The following is a 13557-nucleotide window of genomic DNA, read 5'->3' on the forward strand; positions in this document are numbered from 1 at the left end:
ACAATAACAACAAAAAATTACAGCAGTAAACAATTCTTAGTATATCCTGCAATTTCCATTTAAAACATTCATAAGAGAATATTAACAAACATGAAAATGATCTATTTTTGCATAGAAAAATAAATTCACAAGATTTTAGAACCATAAATATCCCACAATTCTGGTTACCATCTACCTTGATTAGTGTCTTTAGCCAGTATTTGAAATATTACCATTTATCATCTTAGCTTCTTTCTTTCCTTTTTAATAAGAAATTAATGCAAACTGCTTTTGTTTTAATAATACAGTCTATGCTACACATGGCATGAAATAATGAAACCCAGTAAATGTATCCAATAGTGAATACACAGAAGTGAAGAGTTTTGGCTCTGTTTGCAACCATCCTACAGTAATCCCAGGTGCAACCCAACTCATTATGACAGTTTAGCTGAAAAATATAATCTGTATGGTTATAAATCAGTTTCATCATACTTGCAATAGAAGAACATTTTGGAGGGCAAACCAACTTTTCAGCTGATAGGCGATTAGGGAGTTTTATTGTATTCCAATTAAGGAGAAATAAAAAGATAGAAGGGGTGGCATGCTTTAATGATAAAAGATATGCACCCTGTTTCACAAGTAACTTGGGAGGGTCCCAGCAAGTCATCGTAAGATGCACACAAATAAGTCATTCCTTTGATTGTATTTTACCCACACATTTTCATCCTATCTTGCAGGAAGATAAGAGTATGTCAGAAAAGACACCTCCATGTCTCTTGAAGAAATTGAAGTATCTCTGTTTTGGAAGTGGATAGTTGGGATATGAAGTTAACTTTGGAAGGGGAAATTTAGGTTTTGCTGTTAATATGAAGAGAGAATTAACTACATGGGAGCTGGTTCTAAAATACAACATGGTGATTCGTCTAAGTGTGCGTAAAAGGTTCCTGGTGCTTTGAATAGAATGAGGGGGTTCCCTTTCAGTTGAGGGAGTATGTGTAGTATATATGAGATCCCAAATAACACTGGGCAATGAAAGGTGATAAGGCCCCGAAGTGAAAATGGAGAACAGTGCATTTATGGCCATTATGACCAAGTTCTTCTTAGGAATTTTTACCATATTAACACTCAAAACTCATTGCTACTACATATTTATTATTTCTTTCCCACTAGATTAAAAAATCTAAATGAGAGACTGTTCCGCTTTGTTTTCCACTATGCACTCAGCACCAAGGCCAGCACCCAGCACATATTTGTTGAATAGGTAAATAAATGAACAAAAAATTCAGGTAGTATTCATGGAAGTTGAGGCAAATGGATAAGTGGCCATATTTATGTGTTAACAATCATAAATCAGCTAACTTCTATAGACAATCCTGGTGTTGAAATCCAACCTGCTGATATCTGCATAATTGAGTCAATAGGTTATCCTATCTACAAATAATTTTTTTCATCTAATCACTATGGTTAATTTTGTGTTATTTAAATGGAGTCTCGGTGGAGAACTGGTCAAGTTACTCACCTCTTTCTGCCTTGGTTAATACCTGCATAGGATTCCACAGTCGCAAACTGAATGCCTAGCTTCAGCCAGGCATCTCACAAATAAATCTATTATGTGCAAAACGAACCAGATGAAATAGTACAGACGTATCCAAGCAAACATATCATCACTATTATGAAAAACAATTTAAAGACTGTTCATCTCAGATGTGTGCTCAGTCCAAGAGGGACACATTATTATTGATAATCAGTGTCACAGGGAAGTTGGACATCCCCTGTCCTGCTACAGTGGGAATGTATTTTTACGGATTAAAGATTAATTACATTAAATACTGAATTTTGGAATGAGTGTTACAATAGATAATGTGATTTGGTCATTAAGACACTGAAGCAGCCTTTTATTTTGCATGATTACCACTGTTACCAGTTGAGTTACAAATGGCATTGATTCACTGAGGATGTGTCTTGTCAACTGCTTCCTGCTTGACCTGCAAATGCCAACTTAGTCAGGAGTAGGCTTAAATAAAAGTCACTGCAGTTCAGCCTGACTCACTGATCACTGGGGCTGGTCACTTACCAAAACTGTGGGAATCGGTTATTCCAAATAGCTCAGTGGAGTCGGGAAGCTTCATGTGGCCTTTGCTCTTGACTCCTCAGTCCCCGACTCTTAACCCATATCTGTTTTCTTGTCTATGCAATGGTGAACCTGTTCTCTCTAGTCTTAAGATTATTGCTGAATTTTCTACTGATTGCTGGTGATATTTGAACATCTAAGCAAAGTTAACCATTATCATCATTGCAATTACGTTTCTACTGTAAATTTTTTTGAGTTGCAATCACAATGTTATCAGAACATCTTTTGATAACATTTCCTTTATTTTAGATAATGATTTCAGTACCAAGGAGACTTTATTGCTAGATCCAACTCACTGTTGTGCATTAAACTTTGTCTCAGATCTAATCAACTTTGGTGTAAAGTAAAAATGAGGTCAGAATGCTCACTAATTCATGGCTTGAGCTGTCCTTATATGAGCAAAACTGAATAGTTGCATGTATCATCGAAACATTTCATTGATTTGTTTTCCTTATTTATATTGATATTCTCTTTACAGAAGCACTATAGCAATAGGATTTCTGTTCTATTAGATTCCTAATCTTAATTATCAAATACCAAAAAAAAAAAAAAAAAACTTCACAAAACCAACCAATTAAAAAAACAGAAAGCAAACAAAATAATAACTTTTTCTAGTTTTGTCATAATGTTTGTGTAAACCATTCTTACAAGTTGTATATTTAGAACCCCAAATTTCTATGGTACTATGCTCCGAATTAAAGTGTGATATTTATATTAAAATTCTGAGCCAATTAACTAAGCAGGTACACATCTCTAAATACTACTGGCATTTAAGAATAATAGAGGGATGATTATAATAAACTACCAAATAATGCTTTTACAGATAATATTATGTCAGTTTATCAGCATTATGTTGATTATCATTCATACATTTCCAGTCTGGAATATAGTAGCTACAAGAATCAAAAAACAAAACCATAATAAAGCTAGTCTTCCTACTTTGTGCTTGCCGCCCAGATTTAAAAAAAGCTGTTAAGTGCCAAAAATGTAAAACTTATTTCAAGAAAATTAACAGGCTACACGGGTAAATTTTGGCAAATGCAACTTTATATTGAAGTTCACACATCTGTATCTTAAAGAATGAGACTCACAGACTCTAATGTATTTCTAAAATACCAGAAATCATATTATAAGCTTTCACAAGTTAAAACTGAGATAATTTAAATGACCAATACACTGAATGTGCAGAAAGTATAAACAAGACTGTGCCTTCAGTAGAATAAATGCTTCACAAATTGTGCAGGATGTCATACTAAGGCTGTGGTCTCCCCTTGACAGCTGACTTAAAATACAAACATACATCAACTGCCTGCTTCTTAGAACACTCTAGGAAGGGTAGCACACCTCAAAAGAAAATCTCATTATTTCAGTGATGTGCACTTTAAGTTTCAAACCATGTGAGAAAAAAGGAAAAAGTACTAAATGATCTTCCATGCACTTTCAGATGCATGACCATGACCAGTTACTGATTCGATTTCCCTTGACTATTTGCTCCAGTGCTAAATAAGATGAAGGATACTAGATAACCCTTTAAGGCAACATGTGTTTATTCTGCATTATTAGAACTGCTCAGTTGTGACAGGCTGTTACCAATAATGTTGCCTCCCAGACCAATATCTAGCATTTGTAAAATATAAATGAATTGGAAAAACTTTATACCAAATCAACAAAAACCACATAACACAGTTCAAGGCTAGCAATCTTACTAGTAGATAAGGAAAGTGGTATTTAGAAATAGCAATGTATTAATACAAAAAAGTAAACTCTAATTGGAACCAATATACTGCTTTGGAATGCTCCCCGGAACTTACAAGGCGGTTTTTAAAGTGTGATATTCCAATAATTCATTGGCACATCTTTAGTGGATTACAGTACTTTAAGTCCCCAAATACTTTAGTCTTTGCAAAACAATAATAGTATGAAATGTTTTAAAGTCTTCAAACTTCTAAAATTAGTTTTTATCAACACATTTACCTCATGTCAACTTAATTTATTAAGATGTCCAATGCTAATTGTTTTTTGATGTTTTTTCATATGTAGTGACATACAGAGCATTTAGCACTGATACTTAGCACCTGCTACTTTCATTATCTAGTTTTTGACCACATAGAGAAACTTAGGGCAGTGGTTCAGTCCTTTCTTAATTACAAACCTTTGCTGGCAGTCAGCAGGATCACTCTGAGATTTAAAATAGGATTATAGGTGAACTATTGCAAAGACTGCAGAATGTTGCCCAGATCCTTAAAACTGCTGATTCCATTCTTGAATTTCTTCTCAAGATATGGCTATGGGCCACAATTGCTCAGCAGAGAAGGTTAGTTTTCACAAGGCTAAAGATTTACAGATGCTCCCTCATATAACACAGTAAGGTTCCCTTGGTAACCTGGATTTTCTGCAGTAAAGAAGGGTTGTGCTGAAACAGCGCCTCAGCTCCCTGTTGGAGAAAATGCAGACAAAAGGATTGATTCCTGCTTGGGCAAAACTCATCCAGACAGCAGCTGTTAGAAATCCCCCTGGTACTACAGGCCCTCTTGCAAAAACTCTCCAATAACAGGCCACCAGGTAGGGGCCCCACAAGGTTAGAAAGAGAAAAGTCATTATATAGAACATTCTGCTGATTCTTTTTTCCATTTTGAACTCGTCTAAGACCAATAGCCTTCTTCTGCCTGTGGTGTTTGCATTTTGCCTGATGCCCAGCAAGGTGGGTGGTGTGGGACCCCTTCCAAATCCTGCTAGCCAATTGGCAGCTGCCTGGCCACTGGCTCCAGGACCATGAAAAGTCCAGTTCTGGCTGACTGCTGCTACAAACTGGACTGGCTTCATTTTCCTTCGATCATGGACGAAAAATATCAGCTTGAGGTAGACAAGCTGTGTGGCTAGGAGGATGAGAGCAAGAAGCAGCATAAATCCTAAGGAATCATTAGCCCTGAAGGAGCGGTGTTGGAAGGTGCATTGATCTTCCTCCCTAATGAATGAGTAAGTGCCCACGTCTAAAACCGGGGGAAAGGCCATGGCCACAGATAGAGTCCACACCATACAGATCACAGCCAGACACGTCCAAAAGGTCAGCCTCTTTGTATAGAAGCGGTGATGGGCGATAGCTAAGTATCTGGTGACACTGATGCAGAAGAGCATGAAAGCAGTGTGGAAACAGGACAAAACCCCCAGAAAGGCAATCACTTTGCAAGTCAGAGTCCCATAAGTCCAGGTAGAGCCATTTTTGACAGAGTTGAATACAAATGGGAAACAAATTGCAGATCTGAGGATATCTGAACAGCAAAGATCCAACAAGAAATAGTAAGGTGCTCTATGCAAGGTCTTATCTTTCACTAGCAAAATGGAGATCAGGAGGTTGCCCACCACGCTGACTCCTATTATGAAACCCAAGGAAGTCAGTTTCAGAAAGGCTGTTAGAGGCGAGAGATTTTGCAAAATGTTGTCAGCTGCATGGCTATAGTTCGCCATAGATGGATGGAGGATAAGGATACAGCCTCAGTCAAGTCTCATGATCTAGACATAAGAACAAGGTAAAGATAGATCCATACATTTTACTGAAAATATAATCCACAAAGAGAACTGATCTGATCTGCAGTCATGCTTCCTCTTTTCTTCCATTTGATTTGCCATCAGAATATCTGAAAAAAAAAGAGCTATCAGTTCTTAAGTTAACAAGCAATGATGTCAGACAGTGCTAACATAAAGCTGTTCACTTACGGGGAAGCAAATAAAGTTTTAGTTTTCAATACTAATATTTGCTTTACTAAATATTTTTGCTCGAGATTTCAGACAATTGGCTTGTTTAGTTTTCCAAGCTAAGTGAATTTTAAAATGTCCCTATTTTGGACAATATATATTTGATTAGGTACCTTTAGGAGAAAAGGAATAAAATGTCCCATTCTTGTAAAATATGCCAGTCCAGGAATTAACCAGTAGAATTGCAATGGAATCTACAAGATTGCTATTAGGAGGCAGAGACATTACCTACATTTATTTGAGATCTGTTAGTATCTGTCAGTGTTTCACAGGCAGCTTCTCTGTTTGATGTGGGTCCAAAGAACCTGTGCAAAATATGTCTTAAGTGCCACTATTCATGCTGCATAAGAGTATTTGTTGATTCATCTTAAAGCAAAATTTCAAAATTGGACTTCAAAATTAATAGGAACTTACTTGTCCTAAGATTTGATGTGATTTAATCATTTGTCTTTCCCTCTTCACCCTACCCCCCATTTTTGGCAAATCTTTTAAGCCCACATGATTATTAAAATGGTTAATGTAAATATTGGACAGGGAAACACACCCAGAGGAATAATGCACTTCCATTTGTAAACCTTGGCTGCCTGGATTCAAATGAATATGACATGAACCTGTATTTCTTGGGCAATTAAGCCTTTCCCATTTACACTGATAACCTTTGTTGCAAATCACAAGTGGCTTCTTTTTAAAACAAAATGCACATTGTCTTATAGGTGCCTGGACCACACCAGGGAAATCGGCTTCCTCTGTTATTCCCACCAAGCGTGTTTCCTTTGCCACTTCTCACTGGCCCGGAATATGCTGATGGAAGCGCAGGCAAAACTGCGTTCGATGATTTTAATTTCCCCACCGGTACATCCTAGGGTAAATACCGATCGCATCATGCAACATTACGAAACCTGAAATCCGCCACCCCTGGATTTATAATGGGGGGAGGGTGGAGGAGGGGGAGAGGGAGAGAGACATGCATTACATACGCGAAGATGGGGAGAGAGATTGCTTCTGTGCTGCAAAGGAACCGTTCCCGGTGATTCGCAGTCTGATATTCCTCAGTCTTGAAAGGCTTTCCAGAAATGGAACTCTCAGTAAGCCCTACTGAAGGTGCATTGTCTGAATGTACTTCCATTATGCAGTTTATTGTCACACACACACACAAAACCACACACACACACACACACACACACACACACACACACACAAAACCTGAGGGAGGGCTCTTTCCCGGTGAACCTGCAGTTTCATCAACATTGTGCATTGCCCCACATCCCCCAAACTTAACCAAGAGTATATCCTCCTACCTGTTGGCGTTGGATATCCCGACAGACTATAGCTTCTTCTTTCTATAAATTGCTGATTCTTTTTTTTTCTTTTTTTTTTTCTTTTTTCTTTTTTTTTTTTTTTTTGCCTTAGTGCCTTGACTGAGCATCCAGGCAGGGCTCGGCGGCGCCTGCGCGCTGGAGCCTCCTTGAGCTCCAGCCGCGTCCTCCCCTGTCGCAGCGGCACCGTCTCCCCCAGTAACGCAGGGGCCGCGGCGGCGGCGGTGGCGAGGGCGGCGGCAGGGCTGCTTCAGCCTCTGTGGAACCAGCAGGAGACCCTACCTGTCTCCAGAGCTGGCCGGGTTTATTGACTGCTCTGTCCAGTTCAACTGGCAGCATTAAGCTTTTGTCCCTTCGTGGCTGCTTCTGAACTTCCCCCACACCGCCGCCCGCATTTGTAGTGGGGGGTTGGAAAGGCCCTTTCAGGACCTCAGGCCCATCCTCTTCCCAAAGGCAGCGCACGAGGAAGTCACAGTGCCCGGGACGCCCGCCCCCTCCCTCAGCTTCCCGGAACCCTAACCTTCCCCAAACATTTTCTTCCTTTTGCTTTTAGGGTGGTCTAAACCACCGGAGGCTTCTTTTAGATTTTTTTTTTTTTCATGATGTCTCCAGCTAACCTTTAAATTTGCAGGTTAGCTGGAAAAAGACAAGAAAAGAATGGGAAAAAAGAAAAAAAGTTATTTATTTATTTATTTATTTATTTTTTCCCACAGTAAAAAAATCTTTTCAATGGAGAAGAAGGGAGGCAAGTTAGGGCAGCTCTGTCTTTGTTAGTCATCTTCTATTCTCCAATGCACGCAAATATGCGTAAAAGTAAGGAGGAAGCTAAGTTCAGAGGACAACTACAATATGATTTACATTCAGTCTACCTTAAAGCATGTCACTAAAGAATCAGGCTTATAAAATGTTTAAATGGCTACTCCTGGCATTCCACCCCACCAAGCAACAGTATTCCTTTTCCCTTCTTGCAAGTTCGGCTGAGCAGTGATGGGTGATGTCAAAGCAGTTATCTGTACAAGTTTCCTTTTTTCCCCTTTGTTATTACAGATGAAAAATACTAGAAATATAACGAATACGTAAAACTTACACCAGTCCAAAAGGTCGGATGATACCACAGACACCACATAGCCTGACACGTGGGTGCTTAGGAATGCCTCTAGAATCATGCATTTTCTTATTTTACCATTTCCGAAGAGTTTTGTTTGCGGGGGTGATACAAAATTTTAAGCAACAACTCCCCAGTTCTCCTATCCAAAACTAGCAGACGTGCTTTCATTAATTCCAAATGTAAAACGTCTGCTTCTTTTTCTGCATGCTTATTGCTTTATAATAATCTGTTAATGAAATAAAAATCTTCTCTACAGTGATAATCTGATCTCGAGACGGCAGTAAAATACCTCATTGCTGGATGGTGAGATTGTGACATTCAGGGGAACTCAGGCCAATCAGCATACAGATAATATGGGTTAATTTACATACTGTATTTCTATTGGACTAGCCGAGGTAAAGCCTTATCTGTTTAAAGCTTGATGTCACAGTCGTTACACAAAGCCCTATGTTGGTAATACTGAAATGATGTTAAATTTCCCTGATTTGTTCTTGAATTTCCTACGATCATTTAAATACATGGATGATAGTTTGTTTTTTTAGAAAAGAATATACACAGGGCACTAAACTTTGGTACTCCCTTAACCCAGAAAAATCAATCCTACAGCCATGCTGGAAGTAACTTGAGGGCATTTCCATTCAAGTGAAACATTCCACTTTTTGCAAAGCAAATGAATTCAAAAACTCAAAACCATGCGGTGGTTTGCAACTTCTAAGTAAAATGTCAAATTCGTTTTTATGCAACTACAAATCATTTCAACTTGTGCTTTTTTGCTTCCCAGTAAGTGCTTCAATGTACTTTGCAAAAAGTTATTTCCTGAATTTTACAGTTTAAAAAAAATGTATGGAATAAGAGACTTAAGTTTGCTGAAGATTCACTATTGGTCAGATGTTAGGTTGTATAGATTAGGGAAAAGCTATTTAAAAGTAAATTAAAAGAGTCACTGCACTGCCAGGTCATGAAGCAACAATATACTCTGCCAAAAGTTATAGGGCCAAGATCCAAGGGTTTTAACTAGCCTTATTCTTTAAGCAGATATTGATTCCTTAAAAATAAGGGAGAGCGTATGTGTGTATGCAATATTCTTTCATATCCACATCTCAGGGTATACTAAAGCTATTTCTTTCCTTTGCAATTGAGCACAGTTACATCCACTAATTCTTCAGCTTTTCCAGCTGTTAGATAAGAATGTCATTTTTTTGCCTCACAAGGGGAGTCAAGAAATTAACGAGATATTTTCCATCTAGTTCATTAACTCTACTGGAGAAAACACTGGAAGCTACATCTTTCATCAGCAGGGCTTTAAAAAATATGTTTAAAAGCTGACAAAAGTTTCATATCATCTACAAGTTCTCAAATGTAAAGTTACGGATTCAAATTGTTTAGATCATAGTCTTAATTAGTCTTAATTTCTTTTATTATTCCTTATATCACCAAACCCAGAAAATTTGATTTTCAGGCTAAGAGTAAAAGAACAAAGCAAATACAACATAACTATACGCCATAATCCTTGGGTTTGAAGGATTCTGAAGATTTACAAACTGTTGGAATATTACATGCACTATATTGATCAGCGTATTAGGAAAACAGATGTAATTTGCTTAATTTGGTTCTTATAAAAGTATATACCATTTTATTTTAAAACTAATGGCCTTCCTTTCAAAATTAAGCTATTTCAGATTTTGCCAAGTCATGCACAGTATCATGATCAGCAAAAGCAGTGTTTTTTTTCTGTGCATTGTTTACATGAAAGTGTGTGTCAGGAAATAACACTTGGTAACTGCAGAGAATAATAGGCTAGAATAAAACATTCTAAAAAAAAGATTTTTAGTAATTCATTTCAAATAACATGTCTTCTGCTTAAAGCAAAAAACATGTGCCTTTGGTGCTCTCAACTGTTACCAAACTTTAAAGTTACACATGAAAAGAGCCTTTTAAAGTTTTAAAAAAACTTTAGCTATCTTGGTATGAAAGGCTCTCACTGAGGGTTTTTGCACGGAAACACTCTCTGACTGATTATTTTTAAAAAATCACTAACCTGGAATAAGTGACCGATAGAAAGAGAGATTATATATCTCCCTTTTTTGATAATGGTTTTCATGTCTTAGTCGATAATGGTTTTGATAATGGCTTTCACATCTTAGCTGATAATGGTTTTCACATATTAGTTGCTGCAAAAAGTGACCTTTTTCATAATGATATCTAAGTAACTGAAAGTTTTTAGGACATTATATTCATCTATTTGAGGAGCAGAATGATGAAATAATATGCTAGAAAAATTGTGTCTTGGGAGTTGGGAATAACCATAATTGTGAACATCCCAAACAGTGAAATTTTTTTCAGAATGTTAATGAGTTTTTAAAAGATTAAAAATCTGGCATGTTTCTTTCCAAAATGCTAAAAGTTTCACTTGTTAGACTTTTCTCTCTGCTCTGCCCCATAACAGGTTCCAAAGTATTACTATGATTCATTTTTAATTTTAAAGTTAACTGCCAGGCTTTTGAAAACTCAGCAGTTTACCTTTTCTTCTTTCCTTTATGTTGACAATTTCCTCCTCTCAGAAAACTTTAAGACGCGTTCCTTTATTCACTTTATTTAACAAATATTTCTTGAGCTCCTCCTACACTGCGTGAGGCACTGTGCTAGATCTTGCAAGTTATAAGAAATTGGGAGGTAGGACCAGTTTACAGGTGGACACATCACAGTAGTGAAAGCCTGAACTGATGGAAGTGGAGCAGGAAAAATGAAGAGAAGCAAAGTAAGAGGAGCCATATTTCTTATGGAGTAATTGGCTCAGGGAAGCAAAGGAGATCAAGGGGTAAGAATAGACTCCCAGATTTGGAACTTGGAGAAGAACTGGAAGGCAGAAGACACCATTAACCGGAGGAAATAAAAATTAAAAAGGAAGGAGCTGGTTTGGTAAGGAAAAGAGTGAGTTAATTTTGGACATGCTGAATGTGAAATGCTGGTGGAATATTCAAATGTTGATGTGTTATACTCAATTGGAAGTGAAGAGCCCAAATTCAGAAAGTACTTACAGAGAAACTATTGGGCGACATTGCCAAGGGAGAGATTGTTGAGAAGGAAGAAGGTTGAGGTTAACAAATAAACAAGCATGCCCATTCCCCTCCATCTGAACAAACCGAAAAACGAAGAGGACTCCTACATATATGAAACAGGAAGATCATGGAAGAACCAGACATAAAACAAACCAAAAGAGGAGGATCATCAATGTTATAGACCCTGAGGGAGGAGAGAATTTCAAAGAAGGAGTGGTCATCACTGTCAGTTGTGACTGGGAGATTTAGAAGAACAACACATAAGAAGATATCCTTGGATCTGGTGATGAGGAAAATCATTAGCAATCTTTGAGAAAGCAGTTTCAGAAGAGAAAGTCAGACTATAAGGGATTAACAAGCGAGGGACACAGGCTTAAAGGCTTATGAGGTCAGGCTAAGAAACTATTTTGTCGTTAATGACAGCACTGTCTCAGTGATAAAGGTTTGAGTGAATTCTCTTGATGTTTTATGAACAAAGTGATGGTTATTTAAATAAATAACAGCATGGTTTCTTCTTCTGGACGTCTTTAAGCTCTTTTTATTTTACACATTACTGAAATGTGACCCTGTGAATGAAAAGAGCAAATGCAAGTTTTCCTACTAGTGCCTGGTAAAACTTTAGAGCTTAGAGGAAAAGCCCTTTGTCTGTTAAAATATTCTAAGTTGTCTCATTCACCTTTGCCTTTTTTTATTCTTAGTATGCAGTTAGCCTCAACCATGTAAAACAAAAAAGTGACCCCCACATGGGTATGTCATGGGTGTGAGTGTGTGTGCATGTGAATGTATTGGAAGGGTAGGTGGGAAGAAGAAGCAAGTGTTGGTAAAATAATTAAGAAATAGGAAGTTAATTTACTATTCAGGTTAATGGAGAGTCACACATATCTTACATGCATTGTAAATTTTCATGAATAAAAATGCAATATGATTTTTAAAACTTGAAGTAGGAGGTATTTTTTCTCTGACTATGCAGAGGTTGTCTCAGTCATGCAGTGCATTAGGACCATTACTGTAAGCACCTGTTAAATGATATGAGCAGATTATGGTTATTGAAGCTTTTGTGGTGGTCAGCTTTTTGACAAAAGAACATAATTAATACACGGCTGAAAGTAAAGACTCTAAGATAAGTAAAGTTACCTTAGACTCTAATTAAAGAGCTTTTCATATTGACTAACCAAACTTGCATTCTGTTTAGTCCTTCCACCTTCATTTCTCTTTTTTTTTTAAACTTTACAACTTAACCCTATAAAATAAAAACAAAGACAAAACTAAAATTCCCACCCCTCATAAATATGGTTACTACTTTAGTTTGGTTAAAACAGAAGTGTGCTATCATCTGTCTAATTTCACCTGAAAAAGGACTCTATTAAGAATAAGTCCTGGGGCATAGCATTATTTCATACATTTAATAAATGTTCTAGTTTCCATGAGAATATGAGCTCTATTATTTTGTCACTATTCAACCCTCGTGTATCAAAGATACTGGGCACATTTTTTTTCAATGGGAAGTTATGACCCTACTGCATAAAGGATGCTGTACTAGGCACTGTTGGGGAGGAGGATATAAAGGAAGAAAGACAATGGCGCAGGCTCCAACTGGACTCTATGTTTCTCTTAATTTTGTAAGGTTGGGATAATTATTTGTATGATTGGCAGAAAGGTTTTTTTGGCTAAAGATTTACTCTGGATTTGGGGGAATTCTGTTTGCTTTTTAGCCCGATTACATTAGCATTTACATAGTTCTTTATTTGCTTTACTACTCAGTAATTTTAAACCATTTTCTAATAAGTTAATGTCTCTCATGCAGATTATGAGCCAAGAGCAGATATTTTATGCCTTGAGCTCATAACCTGGTGCTCAAATAGACGACAAAATATCTGCAGCTTTTATCTGGCTTTGGACTTACGATCATTAATTTTTTAATAGCAAAAAGGGTGGTGCATCCTGAAAAAAAAAAACTTAATTTATCAGTACAGAAGTAAAAGCTCAATAGTATAAAAGAAACTTTTAAATGATGGATACTTTCTGCTCTAATTTTGCCTGTGGATTATTAATAATTACCTATAGGACAGAAAGCAAAGGGTTGAAACAGAAACTGGTCATTTCTCAGAAAAAGACTGTAAGATGATGTTAATCTTGGGTAAAAATCAGGATTACAGTTTATTTCATTTTCTTTGTCCTCCTTTTAAAAGATAACCCTTTACCTTCTTTACC

At 37.2% G+C, this 13557-nt stretch overlaps 1 protein-coding gene across 7 annotated transcripts; it reads right to left on the reverse strand.

Annotated features, from left to right (window-relative positions):
- Positions 1 to 1277: 1277 nt before the first annotated feature.
- On the reverse strand, positions 1278 to 8598 carry GPR85 (G protein-coupled receptor 85). Of its 7 annotated transcripts, none has more exons than XM_017884166.1 (3): positions 8267 to 8598; positions 6841 to 6958; positions 1278 to 5745 (listed from the first exon to the last, which is right to left on the reverse strand). In XM_017884166.1, the coding sequence occupies exon 3, from the start codon at positions 5573 to 5575 to the stop codon at positions 4463 to 4465; it is 1113 nt and encodes a 370-aa protein (XP_017739655.1). In that variant the 5' UTR covers positions 5576 to 5745; positions 6841 to 6958; positions 8267 to 8598; the 3' UTR covers positions 1278 to 4462. The 7 variants fall into 7 exon arrangements, with proteins under 7 accessions (XP_017739655.1, XP_017739657.1, XP_017739656.1 ...); XM_017884168.1 differs by lacking the exon at positions 8267 to 8598 and adding an exon at positions 7162 to 7531 and having other exon boundaries at positions 6841 to 6955; XM_017884167.1 differs by lacking the exon at positions 8267 to 8598 and adding an exon at positions 7162 to 7531.
- Between the last annotated feature and the right edge of the window lie 4959 nt (positions 8599 to 13557).

This window comes from Rhinopithecus bieti, unplaced genomic scaffold (genome assembly GCF_001698545.2).
Source record: "Rhinopithecus bieti isolate Rb0 unplaced genomic scaffold, ASM169854v2 scaffold_14871, whole genome shotgun sequence".
NCBI lineage: Eukaryota > Metazoa > Chordata > Mammalia > Primates > Cercopithecidae > Rhinopithecus > Rhinopithecus bieti.

What these genes read in the sequence shown, in the direction of transcription:
- GPR85 (XM_017884166.1), bottom strand. Translation starts at nt 5,575, where the DNA reads ATGGCGAACTATAGCCATGCAGCTGACAACATTTTGCAAAATCTCTCG.